At 37.8% G+C, this 21,096-nt stretch overlaps 1 protein-coding gene across 1 annotated transcript; it reads left to right on the top strand.

Moving 5' to 3' along the window:
- The first annotated feature begins 247 nt into the window (after positions 1 to 247).
- LOC125239349 (gastrula zinc finger protein XlCGF26.1-like) lies at positions 248 to 19,608 on the top strand. Its single transcript, XM_048146903.1, has 11 exons — positions 248 to 407; positions 583 to 690; positions 2,165 to 2,554; positions 3,427 to 3,573; positions 7,872 to 8,074; positions 9,672 to 9,785; positions 10,236 to 10,382; positions 11,290 to 11,343; positions 12,515 to 12,626; positions 14,135 to 14,239; positions 19,199 to 19,608. The coding sequence occupies exons 1-11, from the start codon at positions 294 to 296 to the stop codon at positions 19,325 to 19,327; spliced, it is 1,623 nt and encodes a 540-aa protein (XP_048002860.1). The 5' UTR covers positions 248 to 293; the 3' UTR covers positions 19,328 to 19,608.
- The last annotated feature ends 1,488 nt before the right edge of the window (positions 19,609 to 21,096 follow it).

Below are 21,096 nucleotides of genomic sequence, written 5' to 3'. Positions count from 1 at the left end.
ACTTTTTTCAAATTCCCGCCAAAGAAAAAAAAACACAAACTCAACAAATTGAAGTTACGCTATCTGTCATGTCAACTGTCAATGTCAAAAACAGCTGTCCCGTCCACAGAGAAACTTTTGAATATAATATCAAACTCTTCGTTTTAAACACTGTCTCAAACTTACTTGCTTCAGAGGCGCCATCTTGGATTCACATTTGACAGCTTTAGTTTTAGTTGTCAGAGAGCCAACAATGTAGATTCTACTTGATTATTTATCATCAAATATTATTGTAATTATTTAAATAGCAAACAATGGCATCAAAAAAGGTATGCCACGGCTGTCTCTCTGTCGGTAGAAAGCTAGCTATAATAGAAGACCACGCAAAACTGTACAATCGACTGCTGTTGAAGAAATCAGAGCATTCAGTAAGTATTATCGACTTACTAGTGAAAATTACGTAAAAAGTCAGTTATTTATCGCAAATCGCATTTACAGCAAATGCGTTTATCATTCGTTAGATATAATTTAGTCGTGTACGACTGAACCATTTAGACAGGGATCCAAATTATGAATTTGATAAGTCATTGTCTACATTTTCAGACCAAACAGTTAATGATGTGCTGGGAGTGCCACCAGACCTTAAAGAACATCCAAATGTTCCGTATGAAGATAACACAAGCCCAGAGACTTTTAAGCAATAAATCTTTGGTAAGTGCAACCATAGTAGCAAAATTACTTCCACCTTGGGTGTTAACATTTGCATCCCTCATAGAGATGGGCCGAATATGGACTTTGCCGAATACGAATATTCGGCCGAACATTCGGTTCAGCTCTTACCGAACCGAACATTCGGTCGAATATTCGGTTACGCTATATTTTTAAATCGGATATTGAGATTGAAACTATTAAATGACTGATAATGGTTACATATGTTACTACAACTATGTTCTTATAATTTAATGGATAACTAAAACTTAGTTAAAACAACTGAACTCTTCTCAACTCTTAAACTACGGTTTTTGAACTTTAAAAAAAAAACAATAAAATTGTACCTATTTATATTTTGACGCATAATTATCTCTTTTTAGTAGTTCCTTAGAAAGCTACTAAAATAGGAGCTTATTATCAGATGGAATACGTAAGATCTTCATTAGTTATATACTTTGTTTATTCGGTAAATATTCGGCAATGGAACCGAATTATTCGGCCGAATACGAACATTGAAAAACTTGCCGAATATGCCGAATACCGAATATTTACCGAATATTCGGCCCATCTCTAATCCCTCACTAAGCTCAGGGTTCAATTTTAACCTCCTAAAGCCCAATGTAATGTACTTATAATGTACATAGTGTTGCAATCTAATTTGAACCTTCTATGAACTGAATAAAGTAGAATTTCCATGGTAACATTGATTTTTAAAACAAACAAAAATCTTACCAATTTATTTATAGAATAAGGTTCAAATTTAAAATGGGAAAACTAACTATGGTGGGCCTTAGAGGTTAAAATCCCTCGCTAAGCTCAGGATTCAATTTAAGAATCCCTCGCTACGCACACAATTCAATTTACAGCCTCGCTGTAAATATGTAATTTTGCTCCCTTGTAACACAATCTACTATTTCTCCCTTGAGTCTGCTTGTGTGTAAATATCATCTGCCAAATCCCACACCGGGGCAAACGACGCAACGGAGCCACGCTGTGACGTCATCGCCCAAATCCATTGTTTAATTTTATTTTTATTATTGTTCTCTTTTTTTTCTCTCTTTTTTGTTATCTAAGTTTCGTAACGCATTGGTTTTACTGTAATGTCATGTAAACATGTTTGTTTATGAACGGACAAAAGGGGGCAAAATAGAAATACCAAAATCTGTCAGGTGGTCAAAGACATGCACTAACCTTCTCTCCGGGAGTCAGGAACTGCAGGCAGGATTGGCTGGGGTCCACAATTCACCAAGGGAGCATAACCGTTTTCGCACATGTCTTATAACAGTCTGTCATAGGTGTCAACAACTAATTAGAGGGCCGCGCGGGCGGAGCGAGGCGCGAGGGGAGGGGAAACCTATCTTTTAAATATATATGGTTAGGTAGGTAGAATTATAGGTAGAATTTTGAACAATGTTTTTACTAATAAATAAATAAATAAATCATACAGATTGATCAAATCTTTTCATATTTACAGCCACAAAACTCCTTGTCAAACCTAGCAACATCAAAGAAAATTGACAATTATCAAGTAATAATATATGAAGACGAGAAAAACGTCACCACGGATATAGAAGTACCTCTAAAGCAGGAACCTGATTTATACACTGAGATTGAAATAAAAAATGTTTATGATAATTATGATATAAAACTAGTTGCAGTTAAAGAAGAGGTGAAAAATGAAAGTGATGGACTTGAAGGAATTGAAGACAATCAAGAAATAGAACTAGACGAAGTGTTAGATCCTATTTTGCCGAAGAATTCGGAAGTTAAGGAGGAAAGACCCAGGAAAAGAGCTGAATTGAAGCAGAAATATAGAACTATTATATTTGACGATATTCAGGATAAGAGGAACTATTATGATGTGGTAAGTAAGAAAACAAAACTTAAAAAAAATTGGTTGTCTGTAAAGTCGGTTTACGGACGGTAGTTTAACGTGATAACGTCAAATATTACAGTAGTATAGACAGGGGCGGTCAGAGTATAGCAAAAGGGGCCCGATTCTGGGACTTTTTTCACGTTTTTTGTTCTTATTTGAAAGAATGCATTAAAATAAGCATCTTTTATAAATTAAAGTTTTTTTTTAAACCTACTAATTTAGGAGTTAGAGTGGTGCAAAGTTGCAAAATTTTCCCGTAGCATTACTAAGGCGCCAGAGACAGTAAGCGATATCGACGGAGCCCCGCTTACGCGGGGCTCCTATTCTGTGCAGTTTGGCCTTCGGCCGTTTGAAGATACCTAACGAACCTAACCTATACCTATATAAAAGTCGTCATTTTGTAACGGTCTAGGCGTTTGCGAGACGCACGCGTTAATTTTATTAAAGTGCTAGTGCCATTTACTAATCTTAGAACCCTAATATCTCAGTAAATATTAATGGAAAAGAAAAAGTTTATATAACAAAACATCCTTATTTAAACGTGTTCTATATGATTTATCACTATTAACATAGGTTATATTGGTAAAAAAAAAATCATCGTAAATTTTCTAAGTCTCTGGCGCCTTAGTAAATAGAGAGTAAGTTAAATAATAGTAATATTCATACTCCCCGAGTTACACACAATGTTTTTTATCACACTCGCAATGTAAAAAATATGTAAATAGATGTTCACAAGTTAAGTACGGTATTAGAAATTTCATTATTCCCTTGGTAGAACGATTTGCAATGGCACATTTAAAGTGCGGGTGTGATGAAATTTTTTCAAAATTTTTTACCTACCCAATTGTTATAATATTCAGGTTAAGATAGGCCAAGAGGCCGCGCTGAGTTGGCTCGAGAAGCGGAAAGAACGCGCAAGCGGCAAGCAGTTCCAGTGTCAGCTCTGCTACGCCGGGTTCAAACAGAAGAAGTTCTACGACCGCCATCTTACCCTGCTGCACGCACAGGTAATTTGTAAAGTAAAACACACGGCCGCACCGCACCTGTAAGTGGGAGTGAGTAGGGAATACCTCTTTCTCGCTCCTACTTACTGAATAGTAACGGGACGACCTTGGTGCAGTACGGTGCTGGTACGGTCGTGAGTTAGCACAGTAAGAGAACGCGCCGCAACTGTTGCCATCGACTTTTTTGTCGCGACCATGGCCTAGTATGAAGGTGCGCACACGAGGCGACGCAACTTTTCATACAAATACGAATTAAAGTCGCCGAGAAACTGTGTCCCCCGTTGGCGCGCACCCTAAGAGCGCTTTCGCACTTCGTCCGATCCGAATTCGTGAAAATAAGATTCGTCATAGCCGTAGAACTATTTGTGTGGTACTTTATGCACTACATCCCATCTCCGTCTTCCGATTTCATTCCCTTATTCTTCCGGATGTATACTCTGTCAAACAAGTCTGTCAGTAAATAAGAACAAAGAAAACTATAGATATAGACATAGACATTTTATTAATAATATTATAAATATTACACGTTCATCAATAAAATTATTTAACAGCAATTAAATTAAGATTAATACAATTTCAGTCTAATTATAATTTCGAATATTTAATTGAAAGATGCATTCATTGATTATATTACATATGATAATTATGTCATTTAGATTTGTTAATTTGATTTTATACATCATTATTATTTTATTCTAATATAAGTTACTTGGTAGGTCAAAGAAATCTTTTATGTCATAGAAGGTATATGCGTCCTTTTCTTTAGGGTGCTAGAGAAAAGGATACCTATAGTGTTTTGTTCTTATTTACTGACAGACTTGTTTGACAGAGTATAGTTGACATCACCTTTAAGACCCCTTACTCCTTAGAGCGCTCATCAATTTCACGAAACGTCCATCGATAGATGGCGTTGGCGCTCGGTACGCGAGCACCGGCAACTCAACGCGCGTTTCAACGCAGACACGAATAATCTTGATAGTTTTGAATTAAATTGCTAATAACATAATTTTCAATTTTATATGGGCTCTTTATTTAATTTCATATTCATGGTATGGTAGTAGTAAATAAGGTATATGAATGTAGTAAAAGTATAGTATTAGTCTACATGTACATATTATATAAATTCAGGTTTCCTAATTGATTGATTCAACAACCAACACCGCTGAGCCGAAACTACGAAAGCTAGAAAGTCGAAATTTATATAGATTGCATTAACAAAATTTCGAAGAGATAAGAATCGATTATGAAAATTTACACCCCTAGTAGAGGGAAAAAGGGGGTGAAAGTTTGTAGCGGGATCAATTTGTTTTTTTTTTATTAGGAAAATTTTAGTTAGGAACTTGAAATTAGAGAATAGTTTAATAGTGATTTCTGTTTTTTAGGGTTCCGTAGTCAACTAGGAACTCTTATAGTTTCGCCATGTCTGTCTGTCCATCCGTCCATCCGTCCGTCCGTCCGTCCGTCCGTCCGTCCGTCCGCGGATAATCTCAGTAACCGTAAGCACTAGAAAGCTGAAATTTAGTAACAATATGTATATCAATCACGTCAATAAAGTGCAAAAATAAAAAATAGAAAAAAATGTTTTATTAGGGTACCCCCCTACATGTAAAGTGGAGCTGATTTTTTTTTTCATTCCAACCCCAACGTGTGATATATTTTTGGATAGGTATTTAAAAATGAATAAGGGTTTACTAAGATCGTTTTTTGATAATATTAATATTTTCGGAAATTATCACAGTTATAGTGACTTTCATATTTTTATAAGAACAGCATGCACTTACGTCCAGAACAGTGACATTTGGTGCATTGGAACTGCTCATGATGTGTCACTTTTTAACCGTCGCCTCAAATCTGAGAGATTTGAGGCGAGGTTCTCAATTCGTCTGTATGTTTATTTATTTTTTTCATTTTATGTTTGTTCCTCGATGTCTCCGTTGTTACTGGACCGATTAAAAAAAAATATTGAATGTATATGAATACAGATAAAAAAAAAGTAGTAGATAAAAAAAATATCTGCCCCCTCTTTACATGTAGGGATACCCTAATAAAACATTTATTATTATTAACGACCTTCCACATATTTATAATGAGCCCAAACATGATGGGGTTATGATGAGGAGAATAGCAGTTCTGTTGACCACCTCCTGACTCCATCATGAGAACTTGGACCTCGTCTAGTTCGATGGTGCTCGTCAGCCCAAATCTAATGAGCCCGAACATGATGGGGTTATGATGAGGAGAATAGCAGTTCTGTTGGCCACCTCCTGACTCCATCATGAGACCCTGGACCTCATCTAGTTCGATGGTGCTCGTCAGCCCAAATCTAATGAGCCCAAACATGATGGGGTTATGATGAGGAGAATAGCAGTTCTGTTGACCACCTCCTGACTCCATCATGAGACCTTGGACCTCATCTAGTTCGATGGTGCTCGTCAGCCCAAATCTAATGAGCCCGAACATGATGGGGTTATGATGAGGAGAATAGCAGTTCTGTTGGCCACCTCCTGACCCCGTCATGAGACCTTGGACCTCATCTAGTTCGATGGTGCTCGTCAGCCCAAATCTAATGAGCCCAAACATGATGGGGTTATGATGAGGAGAATAGCAGCAGTTCTGTTGACCACCTCCTGACTCCATCATGAGACCCTGGACCTCATCTAGTTCGATAGTGCTCGTCAGCCCAAATCTAATGAGCCCAAACATGATGGGGTTATGATGAGGAGAATAGCAGTCTGTTGACCACCTCCTGACTCCATCATGAGACCTTGGACCTCATCTAGTTCGATGGTGCTCGTCAGCCCAAATCTAATGAGCCCAAACATGATGGGGTTATGATGAGGAGAATAGCAGTTCTGTTGACCACCTCCTGACTCCATCATGAGACCTTGGACCTCATCTAGATCGATGGTGCTCATCAGCCCAAATCTAATGAGCCCAAACATGGTGGAGTTATGATAAGTAGAATAGCAGTTCTGTTGAACATCTTCTGCCTGACTCCATCATCATGAGAACCAGAACCTCATCCTGGTCCCAAAATATAATAATAATTCAAACTCTCAACAAACTTCACGTATAACTTAAAATCCAAAATCATATGAAAAGCATGTCGAATGCTAAAATTGCATAAGGTGTAAAAAGGATCAAGATTTGTTTAGTCGCAGTTTACGGCACTTCTCGGAACTATCACGCTGCTTACGAAAGCCAGGTGCGCCGGACGATCAAACGCAGGTCCGTTGTCTTCGAGCGCTCGGCGCAGACTGAGCGGGCTCGCGTTAGCACAGTGTCTTTTATTCGAATTTTAGGTGTTTTAAAAACATATCTATCGACAGAAAGGTATGTCTTATATGTATGATTTTTTTCTTATAGGTCAATAAGAAGTTCTAGTTTAGGATAATATTATTTAAGAGTTACAAAAAATGCAGGAATCGCAGGAAAAATACATAATGTAAACCTCTTTTTATCGAAAAAATGGGGAGGATACGGAAGGTTATTTATCCACCATTTCAAGTAAATCTTAAAATGTCAAAGTATTAGCTACCTCGTACAGGATATAACAAATAGGATTGTGATCATTTATTACCCCAAATAACATTTTTAACAGCACAATCACGATTCTAAACGAGCTATTCCACTACGAAATTTGAAAACGTCTTCCGAAAAAACTGATTTTTCGGAAGTATAAAAAGACATATTTTAAAGTAGTACCAATTGACTTTCTAGCTTAAGATATGTACTTTTAGGAACATTATCATTTTTTTAATAATCATTTAAAGTTTCTTTATAATTTTGAATGAAAAAGGTTCTATTTTGCAAAAAACGCTCGTCTTTAGGAATAAGGCCTCTTAAGAAAGGAGCCTTTTCTACCCTGCCAGGAGGTAACAAACTGGCACTTTTTCTCCGTGCTATGAGGGAGCAAAGTGACCGTTTTCTGTTCAGAGATACATTTTTATTACTACGCTGCTGTATAATACCTCTAGTATTTTTTTTAGTTTCAATAATATATTGTAAACATATATTTCCTCATAGTTTTGACAGCCGGTCTGGCCTAGTCGGTAATAACCCTGTCTACTAAGCTGCGGTCCCGGGTTCGAAAGGGCATTTATTTGTTTGATGAGCACAGATATTTGTTCCTGAGTCATGGATGTTTTCTATGTATTTAAGTATTTGTATATTATATATATCGTTGTCTGAGTACCTGCAACACAAGCCTTCTTGGGCTTACCGTGGGACTCAGTCAATTTGGGTAAGAATGTTCTATAATATTTATTTATTATTTATTTATATATTTCTTCAAATTCCAGTCACTCAAATTCGAATGCGATCTCTGCGCGTGTCGCTTCAAGGACCGCAGTCTCCTCAAACGTCACATCGACCAGCATTTCGTGCAGTTTTCGTGTAAGCTGTGCGGCTTGACGTTTCCCTCGCGCAGTCGGCTGTACGTGCACTTCGCGCACGGCCCGCACGGCCGGCAGATGGAGTGTAAGAAGTGCGGAGCGAGGTTCGAGTGAGTACTCCATATAGTCTGCACATACATACATAATTATTACATATAAGTCACAGGAGTTACAAGTAACAAATAGTAGTGTTTTACATCACCATTTTGGGAAAAGGCTATTTATTCCCAGCTAGAAGGGAGCAAAGTGGCACTTTTCTTCTCTAGAAGGAATCAAAGTGTATTTTTAAATTTTTATTTAACTAGCTTTTACCCGCGGCTTTGCTCGTGTTAAATTCGAAAATTGCGGAATGCTCCATACTAACTCCCCCCCCCCCCCATTATAGGGAAGTGGGGTGTTAGAAAGAGACAAAAAGCAGCGTATGGCACTCTCCATCCCTTCAACTATCTGGATAAACAAACAGACACACACTGACCTGACTGTCCCTACACATCGACCAGCATTTCGTGCAGTTTTCGTGCAAGCTGTGCGGTTTGACGTTTCCCTCGCGCAGTCGGTTGTACGTGCACTTCGCGCACGGCCCGCACGGCCGGCAGATGGAGTGTAAAAAGTGCGGAGCGAGGTTCGAGTAAGTATCTATATTACTACTATAGACTATCAAGCAAATCTTGCCACTGAAAATACAGCAAATTTGAAAAATGGTCGACTCACCCGCCAATAGGCCAGTTTCCTATACTTGAAATAAAATATTTTATGCAGTGCACGACATAAAGCACCACATAATTAGAAGAAATATATGGACAGTAGTTATGTTTAAACATAATTTATATTTAACAAGTCAAAGAGAAAGATATAAAGTAAATTAATTGACCGTGACGTCACTCCTCAGTATTTCATAGTAATTTCATATTAGCAAATCCTTTTGACAGTTCTTAAACAGAAGCTGATTTGACTAGTAGGAAACTAGCCTATTGTGTTCATAATACGCGCGCCTTCCTAAAACGTTGGCGGAATCATAGACGAAACAACACTTAAAAATTGATTGAAAATGTGGAGGCAAAGTGAAATTCCCATTGAAAATTTGAATTGATTTGGTTGACCGTCTATAGGTGCTGTCCTCATTTCGTGCAAGCTGTGCGGTTTGACGTTTCCCTCGCGCAGTCGGTTATACGTGCACTTCGCGCACGGGCCGCACGGAACACTAAAAAGCTGAAATTTGGTACCAATATGTATATCAATCACGCTGACAAAGTGCAAAAATAAAAAGTGGAAAAAATGTTTTATTAGGGTACCCCCTTACACGTAGTGGGGAGTGTTTTTTTTTTTTCATTTCAAACTTAACGTGTGATATATTGTTGGATAGGCATTTAAAAATGAATAAGGGTTTACTAAAATATTTTTTTGATATAATTAATATTTTAGGAAATGATTAAACGTGCCTAAAGTAAGAAAAAGTGCCCCCCCCCCCCCCCCTCTAACTTTTGAACCATATTCTTAAAAAGTGTGAAACAAATCACAAAAGTAGAACTTTATAAAGGCTTTCTAGGAAAATTGTTTTGAACTTGATAGGTCGAACCGTTTTTGAAAAAACTACGGTAAACTGCGGAACCCTATACTGAGCGTGGCCTGACACGCTCTTGGCCGGTTTTTTTAGTGCCAAGATTTGGCTGACCGTCTATATTTCCTACTCTATTTGTCTTTATGCAGCTGCACGAAGCCACGCGATTTCTACACACACTACCGGGAGACGCACGGGCTCCCGCAGTGCGACCACTGCGGGCTGCGCACCGCCACCAAGACCAAACTCGCCCGCCACATACTGTGAGTGCTCATACATACATACATACATACATACATACAGGTCAGAGATGGACCGAACATTGAAATTGAAATTTCCGCTTGTTCCTTGTAGATAACCAAGTTTGATAACTGGTTTTGTATGGAAAAATAATTATTCTTAGCTAACTGGGTTATGAAATAAGATTTTTTTTTCTTCGTAGAACACCATTATTTTTTGCAGTTTTCTACGAAGAATACTTTTTCTTCTTTGCTTACCCGGTTATGAAATGGGATTTTTTTTCCTTGTAGAAAACCATAATTTTAATGCGTACAATAATTCATATACGATATCAAATGACATTTCGCATATAAGTTAAGCCGGGGTTCGAACCCGCGACCTCCGGAACGAAAGTCGCACATACTTATCTACAGCTAGGGTACTAGCTCTTTTTATAAAAAAAAACAGATTATAGAATGTTCAACTAATTTCAGAGTCCGCCACACTGACTTCCGTTGCAAACCGTGTGACATGGGCTTTAGTTCCTTCCACGCGTTGACTACGCACAACCGCCGCAAACACGTCGTTGATACCAGCGAGCGTAATTACTGCGTCGAGTGCGACTTACAGTTCACGAACAGGTGCGTACTGTTCCATACAATAGTTTCACACGCAGCACAACCGTCGACGCCAGCGAGCGTAACTACTGCGTTGAGTGCGATTTACAGTTCACGAACAGGTGCGTACAGTTCCATACAATAGTTTCACACGCACTACAACCGTCGACGCCAGCGAGCGTAACTACTGCGTTGAGTGCGATTTACAGTTCACGAACAGGTGCGTACAGTTTCATACAATAGTTTTACACGCACTACAACCGTCGACGCCAGCGAGCGTAATTACTGCGTCGAGTGCGACTTACAGTTCACGAACAGGTGCGTACAGTTCCATACTATAGGTTCACACGCAGCACAACCGTCGACGCCGGTGAGCGTAACTACTGCGTCGAGTGCGATTTACAGTTCACGAACAGGTGCGTACAGTTTCATACAATAGGTTCACACGCACTACAACCGTCGACGCCAGCGAGCGTAACTACTGCGTTGAGTGCGATTTACAGTTCACGAACAGGTGCGTACAGTTTCATACAATAGGTTCACACGCAGCACAACCGTTGACGGCAGCGAGCGTAATTACTGCGTTGAGTGCGACTTACAGTTCACGATCAGGTGCGTACTGTTTGTCTGTCTGTCTGTGTCTGTATGTGGCATCGTAGCTCCCGAACGGATGAACCGATCTAGATTTAGTTTTTGTTTTGTCTGAAAGCTGAGTTGGGTCGGGAGTGTTCTTAGCCATGTTTCTTGAAAATCGGTCTACTATGTCGCGGTCGGGGGTCTTTTCAAAATTTTAATTTTGTGGTTAGGTTATTTAGTTAAATACCTGTGCACATGATAACAAATAATTTCCCTGTTTTAGTTTCTACGTTATATTTCTGCCTGCTATTTTTTGGTAAATGAATACCTAAATGATTTTTTTTTATTGTTACAGTGTGCTGTATAACGAACACGTGACACGAAGTACGAAACATAGCACGAAACCCAGGTAAGCAGCACTCTACATGGATCTTAATAATTATGTAGTACTAGCTTTTGCCTGCGTTAGAAAGAGACAAAAAGTAGCCTATGTCACTCTCCATCCCTTCAACTATCTTCACTTAAAAAATCATGTCATTTGGTCGCTCCATTTTGCCATGAAAGACGGACAAACAAACAGACATACACATTTTTCCATTTATAATATTAAGTATTAAGTATAGGCTAGTTTCCTACTAGTCAAATCAGCTAGTTTTGACAGTTCTTAAAAAGATTTAAGAACTGTCAAAACGATTTGCTAATATGGAATTACTATGAAATACTGAGGAGTGACGTCACGGTCAATTCATTTACTTTATATTTTTCTCTTTAACTTATTAAATAGAAATTATGTTTAAACATAACTACTGTTCATATTTTTCTTCTAATTATGTGGTGCTTTATTTCGTGCACTGCATAACACATTTTATTTTAAGTATAGGAAACTAGCCATTGGATATGTTTGGCGCTCACGCGCTGAGAGGAAAAACAACCAATTTTCATGTTCGTTCAACAAGTATTTTGGTTAAAATAGCGCCTACGTGCTCTTTGGTTTAAACAACAAGTTAGATTTTGTTAAGTGTAACTAGAACATTATACAAGTTTCATTTTAAGTATTTGAATCAATATTTTATGTGAATCAACAAGTCGATTTTATAAAAGCAACATGACTCATATTGTTTTAAACATATGTTTGGCTGATTCAATCAAATATCTTTTAACAAGTTTGACCTTGTTGTTCGAACAAATTCGACTTGTATCATCAACATTGTGATTTATTCCGTTTACTAAAATACTTTTGTTTCATATGGACGACCGGTCTGGCGCAGTCGGTAGTGACCCTGCCTGCTACGCCGCGGTCCCGGGTTCGAATCCCGGTAAGGGCATTTATTTGTGTGATGAGCACAGATATTTGTTCCTGAGTCATGGATGTTTTCTATGTATATAAGTATTTGTATATTATGTATATCGTTGTCTGAGTACCCACAACACAAGCCTTCTTAAGCTTACCGTGGGCCTCAGTCAATCTGTGTAAGAATGTCCTATAATATAAACCCGCAACAAGTTGAACTTGTTAAATTCACAATGCAAATTTGTCTCAGTGCGGGAGTTTTATGTAACCTAATTTATGAAATGTTTAGAGTGGCGTGTCCCATGTGCGACAAGACTTACAGCAAGCGCTGCTACATGACGAACCATTACAACCTGGAGCACCTCAAGGAGAGCAAGTACATCTGCCCGCGCTGCGACAGGGTAAGAGTAAATAATAAAGACATACTTATATATAACCTGTGTGGTGACGGGTTAAGAATTTCACGACCCCCTTTCTTCCCGTGGGTGTCGTAGAAGGCGACTGTGGGATATGGGTTAAATTGTGGCGTAGGCGAGAGGCTGGCAACCTGTCACTGCAATGTCACAGTTTCGTTTTCTTTCAACCCCTTATTTGCCAAGAGTGGCACTGAAGCTTTAGTAGTTTCATGTGTTCTGCCTACCCCTTTATGGGATACAGGCGTGATTGTATGTATGTATGTATGTTATATATAACTCCGTATAGACAGATAAAGTCTAAGAAAAAACGTACCTCGAAACCATCAAGAGTAGCCAACCAAATCATCATCATCCTCCTTGCTTTATCCCGGCATTTGCCACGGCTCACGGGAGCCTGGGGTCCGCTTTGACAACTGATCCCAAGATAGGCACTAGTTTTACGAAAGCGACTGCCATCTGACCTTCCAACCCGAAGGGTAACTAGACCTTATTGGAATTAGTCCGGTTTCCTCAATGTCCTATAATAATATTTATTGAAAAAAAAAAGCATATTATTCTATTCGAGAATACATGGAAGAGACTCACTCACAATAATTATATGTATTAAAAACATATATTTTATTATACACCGTGTTTCACTTAACACTAAAAACCTGAAAACAGTTTGTTCAGAATCGAGAGTAGAATCGATTGAGCTATATCTTGATGGGGGTAATATTTTTATTTAAATTTGTATTATTAGTTATTTTTTAAGTGCCTATTCTATTGTACTCGTAAGACAACATTGTGTATATCGAATTGCTAGAGGTTGTTTACCTTTTTCAGTATTTAGGGGTATTAATACTGGCTGGTTACTTGAACGATTATTTTTTCCGCTACGAGTTTGACGTTGTTTGTCAGTTTAAACTTAATGTTTATCATAAGTCATAACAAATTGAACTTGTACCTAATTACAACCTTGTCATTTTGAATATTGGGTTTAAATTTGCTTACTGCGATTACCTGTCCAATTTGAAGTTTACTGTGACAAAGCTTTAAAGTGTTTTACAATGACATCTTAGCTGTCTATTGGTAAACCTTATGTCGTTGCAGTAACGTACACAAATAAATAGTTTTATGGTTTATAGTGGAAGTTAGCAATTATTTTATTGAGTGTAGAGCTAAAAGTCAAGTAGAGCTGTACAGAAAATTAAAAATTCAATTAAAAAAAAAGTAACTATCAGATTAAAAGATGAATACTCTAGATGAGTTTAAAAAAATAAAAATCAGTTGGGGTGTCTGAGGTTTTGAGTGTTACCGGAAACACGGTGTATATTTCATTTAGACTAAGCCTAAAAATATGTTTGTTTAAATAGTATAAGAAAAATTGCCATACCCTACCAGGGTGCCATGTGATCCCGTGTACCTATACCTATGTAAACAACTTTGTATACCATGGTTTGCAATAAATGATTATGTTATCTTATCTTATCTTATTAATTTATCCCTTCCAGAGGTTCCTGAACGGGTTCCGGCTGCGCTACCACGTGAAGTACTACCACGAGAAAGCGCCCAAACCCAAGAACCACATCTGCACTTACTGCGGGAGGGGATTCAATGTACGTATGTCAGCTAGAACCCGCGTGACGGGCACTTGTGAACTTTGCTCAGATGCCGGAGAACCCGCTGGGCGGGTTTTCGTCATACGAGCGGGCGGTTAGAAACTACGACCGGTTTCTGACGTAGTGCGCCATTTTTTGTCTGGTAGTGAATGTATTGAGGGTAGAGATGGGCCAAATAGCTATTCGGCGATGTGCGTTTGTCAGATTAACACATTCACTAAAAAAAATTGAAAAAAAACCTCGAACGAAACATGACTAAGAACACTCCCGACTAATAGGCCAGTTTCCTATACTTAAAATAAAATATTTGAAGCAGTGCACGGAATAAAGCGCCACCTAATTAGAAGAAAAATATGGACAATAGTTATGTTTGAACATAATTTCTATTTAATAAGTCAAGGAAAAAGATATAAAGTAAATGAGTTGACCGTGACGTCACTCCTCAGTCTTTCATAGTAATTTCAAATCGTTTTGAAAGTTCATAAAAAGAAGCTGATTTGACTAGTAGGAAACTAGCCTATTCAGCTTTAAAAAAAAACTAAATCTAAATCGAAATTTGTTTTTTATCATGCAGAAACGTCTGCGAGCGATATAGTCATAGGGCTTACGGAAAAAAACTGCATTTTATGCAGAAAGCAAGCCACTTTGCACAGTGATACTAGGGACCAATACAAATGATTTCATCCGAGGAAACACGATTTTCATTCACTAGAATTCAAGATGGCGGACATTTTCCAAAATGGCGGCCGCATATTTTTAAAAATTTGTAGAATCGTAACGGCTGCACCGATTTTAATGGTTGGGATGTCTATCGCATCGTATTGAAGAGTTCATTAATATAAAAAAATAAAATTATAAAAAAAATTAAGATGGCGGCCGAATAATAAGAAAAATATGAAAATTTCAAATTATTTTTTTCATTCTCGTGCAATTTACCAATAAATTTTCTATGATATGGCCACATTTTTATGTATTTAAATTAAACCTGATAATATTATCTACATAATAAAATAAAAATCATGAAAATCCGTTGAGTAGTTTTTGAACTATACTGATTTGAAATGGAGCGCGCGGATTTGAAAGACGTTTTCGCACGTGATGTAAACAATTTTGGAATCATAACGGCTGCACCGATTTTAATGGGTGGGGTAACTATCAGTTTGTATTAAAACATTTATTTATATAAATATTAAAATCATTTAAAAAATAAAGATGGCGGCCGAATAATATAAAAAAAAATGAAATTTTCATTTTTTTTTATTCTCACTAAATTTACAAATAGTTTTTCTACCATATAGTCACATTTTTATTTTTTTTAATAAAATCTGATATTAACATCTGCAAAATAAAACAAAAAACATAATATATAAAATCCGTTCAGTAGTTTTTGAACTATGTATACGCATTGAAAATGAAGCGCGCGGGTTTGAAAGACGTCTTTGCACTTGATATGTGATGCATCGTATCGTTTGGTACCGCTATAGACGCAAGACTGATTATTTATTTTAGTCACAACTTACTATATTACTATTCAGAATCAATGTTTTTAGTATTCATATACATTATTAGTTTTTTATTCCGAGTTTAGGTATATTTAGATAACCCCTGTAAACTTGACCATCACATAATTTGTATTTTAATACGTAAAAGAACTTAAATGCACATAACATAACATTTGTATTAATAGCAATTGTCCTTTCCGAGGACTCCAGAGATAATTTTCGACAACTTCTGTAGGGGGCTTCAGAAATATCTATGTATAAAATAACTTGTTTTCTGTGACAAGGAGCGTATGTTTTTGTAGTGCTGGCGATGTTGGTGGGATGCTGGTTATTAATTTTGGTTGGAAACAGTTCCTTGCGCACCAAGTTAACCTATAAATGTTGAGTCTGCGGATCAAGTTTTCAAGCTTGGCCATTATTCCTCCAGGAATACACTGTTCAGCATGACAACCAACAAGACTTTTTCGAGAAACTATAGCCTGTTGATGTTATAAATGTGGTGATTTTTTTTTTCTAAACAATTTACTTCCTCAGAGAACATTTGCTCTGCTATTTCAGGGTAAACCATAGGAACGTAACCGGAAGAAGCTGATAGCCTCATTGTACCTCGCGCAAAAGATATGGCGGAACAGGGACTCACGCGTATCCTCACATCTTCCGATACAGATGTCTTGGTATTTAAATAAAAACCACTGGAGTCTTCGGGTGAAGGATAGACGTAAAGTCAGGCCAGATTCGGGTTTGGACCTAGCTTAGAGCCTCGAAAGGTCTTTGCCTCATGTGAGACCTCGAGTGAGTTCAGGGTGGTAACGGATGCTACAGTGTCCAATGCCCTTCGTTGAGTTTATCTCGCAGTTTGTAGCCGTGGAGGCTTTCAGGGCGTTACGTGCGAGATCGGACGTGATGTAAATGGAGGCAGGAATGACGGCAAAATGACACTTTACGAGTGCCTCAGCCGCCAAACCATACCGGTAAACAGGCCTGAGTCCATGCTTGCTCACTAAAATATGTGTTAAGAACGGTCCCAATTTGGCATTTAAGAATGTGATCTGTGGAGCTAATTATATTGGGAAATTTCCAATTCTTATCTAGTATATTTTCTTCAAATGAGAATAACCTACCGGAGTATAAGGTACTACTGCTATTCGTGGTTTTTACGCTTTTACGTCTGATACCACTTCTTTTTTCAATACAAAAGGAAAAAATCATGTTCTAAAACATTGTTTGCACACACACTGAAGTTATACCAGCTTTGATAGAAACATCGCAGTAACTACAAAGTCTTCCGGGAGGAATAATCGCCATGCTTGAAAAGTTCACTCCAGTTCAACTTGGTGAGCATGAAACTGTTTACCACCGAAAATAAATTAGTACCTAACCAACATCGGCAGCACTCCGTGTCGTATAACAACGCCCCATATTCTGGATATTACTTCCATCATCCTGGGGTTGGAAGACGTACAACGATAGTTGGGTACTGCAGTGGTCTGAAAACAGGGAGATATGGTATGAATATGTATACTTGGACAATTGCGGTTGTGAAAAAGGCTGCGAAACAATACGCTGTACGTGTTGTGAGTCTACCCTGCGCGGCGCAATGCAAATAATGCAATGTATTAATAATGTTTTATTTGCAAAGGGATCTGCCAAAATAAAAAGTATTTTGCAAAAATGATATTATAAAAAAAATGAAAAAATGAAAATGAAATATTTTTTTTTCAAGTAGGCATATTACAATGCGCATATGAATGTCAAATACGCCTCAGCCTCGAGAAGATTTCAGTCCCCCCTCAGTTGGGAGGGGGGTATCCACTATGCTATTACTATAAATTATTATGTTATCATTATTTCCTTGTTTGATATTATTTTGTATCTCTTTTATCTTTCAGTATAACCTAGACGAGAAGTAAAAAATATGTTTTGTATTAATATATGTTTCCGTAGCCCCCTACAGAAGTTGTCGAAAATTATCTCTGGAGTCCTCGGAAAGGACAATTGCTATTAATACAAATGTTATGTTTTGTGCATTTAAGTTCTTTTACGTATTAAAATAAAAATTATGTGATGGTCAAGTTTACGGGGGTTGTCTAAATATACCTGAACTCGGAATAAAAAACTAATAATATATATAAATACTAAAACCATTGATTCTGAATAGTAATATAGTAAGTTGAGACCAAAATAAATAATCAGTCTTGCGTGTATAGCGGTACCAAACGATACGATGCATCACATATCAAGTGCAAAGACGTCTTTCAAACCCGCGCGCTTTATTTTCAATGCGTATAGTTCAAAAACTACTGAACGGATTTTAATGTTTCTTGTTTCATTTTGTAGACGTTAATATCGGATTTTATTTAAATAAATAAAAATGTGACCATATGGTGGAAAAACTATTTGTAAATTTCGTGAGAATAAAAGAAAAATTTAAAATTTCATATTTTTTTTATTATTCGGCCGCCATCTTTATTTTTTTAAATGATTTTAATTTTAATATAAATAAATTTTTTAATACAAACTGATAGCTACCCCAATCATTAAAATCGGTGCAGCCGTTATGATTCCAAAATTGTTTACATCACGTGCGAAAACGTCTTTCAAATCCGCGCGCTCCATTTCAAATGAGTATAGTTCAAAAACTACTCAACAGATTTTCATGATTTTTATTTTATTATATAGATAATATTATCAGGTTTAATTTAAATACATAAAAATGTGACCATATCATAGAAAATTTATTGGTAAATTGCACGAGAATGAAAAAAAAAGTTTGAAATTTTCATATTTTTCTTATTATTCGGCCGCCATCTTACCTTTTTTATGACTTTATTTTTTTATATTAATGAACTCTTCAATACGATGCGATAAACACCCCAACCATCAAAATCGGTGCAGCCGTTACGATTCTATAAATTTTTAAAAATATGCGGCCGCCATTTTGGAAAATGTCCGCCATCTTGAATTCTAGTGGATGAAAATCGTGTTTCCTCGGATGAAAACGTTTGTATTGGTCCCTAGTATCACTGTGCAAAGTGGCTTGCTTTCTGCATAAAGTGCAGCTTTTGACCATAATTTCGCCGTAAGCCCTATGACTAATATTACATATTTTTAAATTAAAGCTTACCTTGCCGGGGCCACCAAGGCCAAAGGTCGCAGGTTCGAGTTCTGCCGGAGGTGTGAATATTTCCATTTTTCCTTTAATTTAAAAATATGTAAATCTAAATCGGTTCACCCGTTCCGTCCACAATGTCGCGGTCGGGGGTTTTTTCTTCAAAATTTTGTTGACATAGAAATGTCCTTTTGAAAAGACACTCCTCTATTATTATTAACCTTCTTATTTGGTCGTATAATAATTTCATTTACCCTAAACTGACAGAAGTCTTTTGAGAGTAGATTCTGTTCACATTTATTTGAATACCTTAAGATACTGATTATAATTACCTTTTAATTCCAGACTCGTCGCATCCTGGACAACCACGTACGCACACACACGGGCGAGCGGCCGTTCGCGTGTCCGCACTGCACCGCTGCGTTCGCGCAGCTGACCGCACTGAAAACGCACGTGCGATCTGCGCACAAGTGAATACTCGACATATGTCACATTGGCAACGGGTTGGTCAACCGCACTGAAAACGCGTGAGATATGCGCATAAGTGATTACTCGACATATGTCACACTGACAGCGGCTTGCGTCAGTCAACCGCACTGAAAACGCACGTGCGATCTGCGCATAAGTGATTACTTGCCATATGTCACACTGCTGCTAAAGCCTGACCAGAAACATAAGACTACTGTCAAGAGGGCGCTGTTATTCTGATGTATGCAGTGACAGTTCAGTATAGTATGAAGATAATAGTTCTAATGAAACTCGGCGCGTATGAAGGCTTTACCACAGTATAATAAAGAGTACTATCGTACAGTATGGCCACTCTCACTCCCCGCTGAAAGTGCCGCCCACCCGCTCTCGGTTACCTCACAGTTGCCGCCTGTCAAAAACGCGAACGGTCGACCTGTCATATCTCACTCATACAAGCATGGTACGCGTTCACCTACACGAGCTTAGACTGTGTGCTAGGAACGCGCCTCTTTCATATATTTGAACGTCAGTGTCCGAGGTGTGGTTTTACTGCGCACAAATCCATACTCCATGTCACATTGGCAGCGATTTGCGTCACGCTGTCAACCGCACTAAAAACGCACGTACGATTTGTAAATAATAAATTAATAAAATACTCCGCGACCGTCACACCGGCAGCGGTACCTATTTGTACATTTTGTTAACAAGCCTCTTGTGCAATATAGTTGAGTAAGAGTATTGTTATTAAAGTTTCATGAATAAAGTTATTTAATACTAAACATATACTGTGTTTGAATAAAGAATCTTGTTGAATTAATCAAGGTACAGCTTGGCAAAAAAAAAAAAATAATAGGGGCGCCACCATCTATGTAAACCATGTGGCAACTATTGACTCACTTTTTTATGAGAACAGTAGGTAAGTGTTGCTATATTAAAAAAGTTTGTTCAATTTCTACTCTTTTTTGCCAATTTGTAGTCACATTGTTCGCAGTTGAAAGGTTTTTCACCTGTGTGTCCTCTAGTGATACTTAAACCAAAGACATAATGTAACTCAGTATAGACAGATAAAGTCTAAGAATAAAACGTACCTCAAAACCATACAGAAAAGGTACGGTGACCTAGATGGCGATACACCTTTGGGGGACGGTCGGCTAGATGGCGCTAATATTAATATTTGACATTTTAAGACATATCAAGCTAAGAATATGGGCCAAATTGACAAAACTGAGGTTCAAAAGTTTTAAGCTTGTGTCGAGAGATGGCAGTCTATGCACTTCGATTACACATTTTACTTTGACAGTAACTCTCTATACTAGTAATACTCGATCTTCTAAGTTTACTTGATCCTTGCCTAGAATAGGGAATATTAATAAGTGTGAGAGAACTCTAAGAACCATAACAATTATTGTCAAGTATCTGGGGGCCGATTTTTGAATCTCACGGCGTTCGAATTCAGAAAATTGTCACTGAAAATATAGTAGGCAATTTCGGTGACAATTTTCTGAATTCGATTGATTCAAAAATCGGCCCCCTGATGGCAGATTTCTAAATAAATACTATTAGGAAGTAACAAAAGGTTGTGGTACACTTGTAGAAACATTTTTATTTTATTAATAAAACGATAACAGTAAGAGAGACACTAGTTAGATATTCTAAATTGAAATAGATACCATACATTAACGAAAAAGCGATCAAGCCCACTGGTGGCGAAGCCCGACCGCGGCCGGGGTGGTGTAGCGGTCCAACACGTCAGCCCCGATTGCTGGAGACCCGGG

This window comes from Leguminivora glycinivorella, chromosome 25 (assembly GCF_023078275.1).
Source record: "Leguminivora glycinivorella isolate SPB_JAAS2020 chromosome 25, LegGlyc_1.1, whole genome shotgun sequence".
Taxonomy (NCBI): domain Eukaryota; kingdom Metazoa; phylum Arthropoda; class Insecta; order Lepidoptera; family Tortricidae; genus Leguminivora; species Leguminivora glycinivorella.
This window is presented reverse-complemented; position numbering and strand designations above follow the sequence as displayed.

Excerpts from the sequence above, each read along its gene's own strand:
- LOC125239349 (XM_048146903.1), top strand. The coding sequence starts at position 294 with ATGGCATCAAAAAAGGTATGCCACGGCTGTCTCTCTGTCGGTAGAAAG. Across the intron at positions 691-2,164 it reads TTTTAAGCAATAAATCTTTG|CCACAAAACTCCTTGTCAAA; the intron begins GTAAGTGCAACC and ends TCATATTTACAG. Across the intron at positions 10,383-11,289 it reads GACTTACAGTTCACGAACAG|TGTGCTGTATAACGAACACG; the intron begins GTGCGTACTGTT and ends TTATTGTTACAG.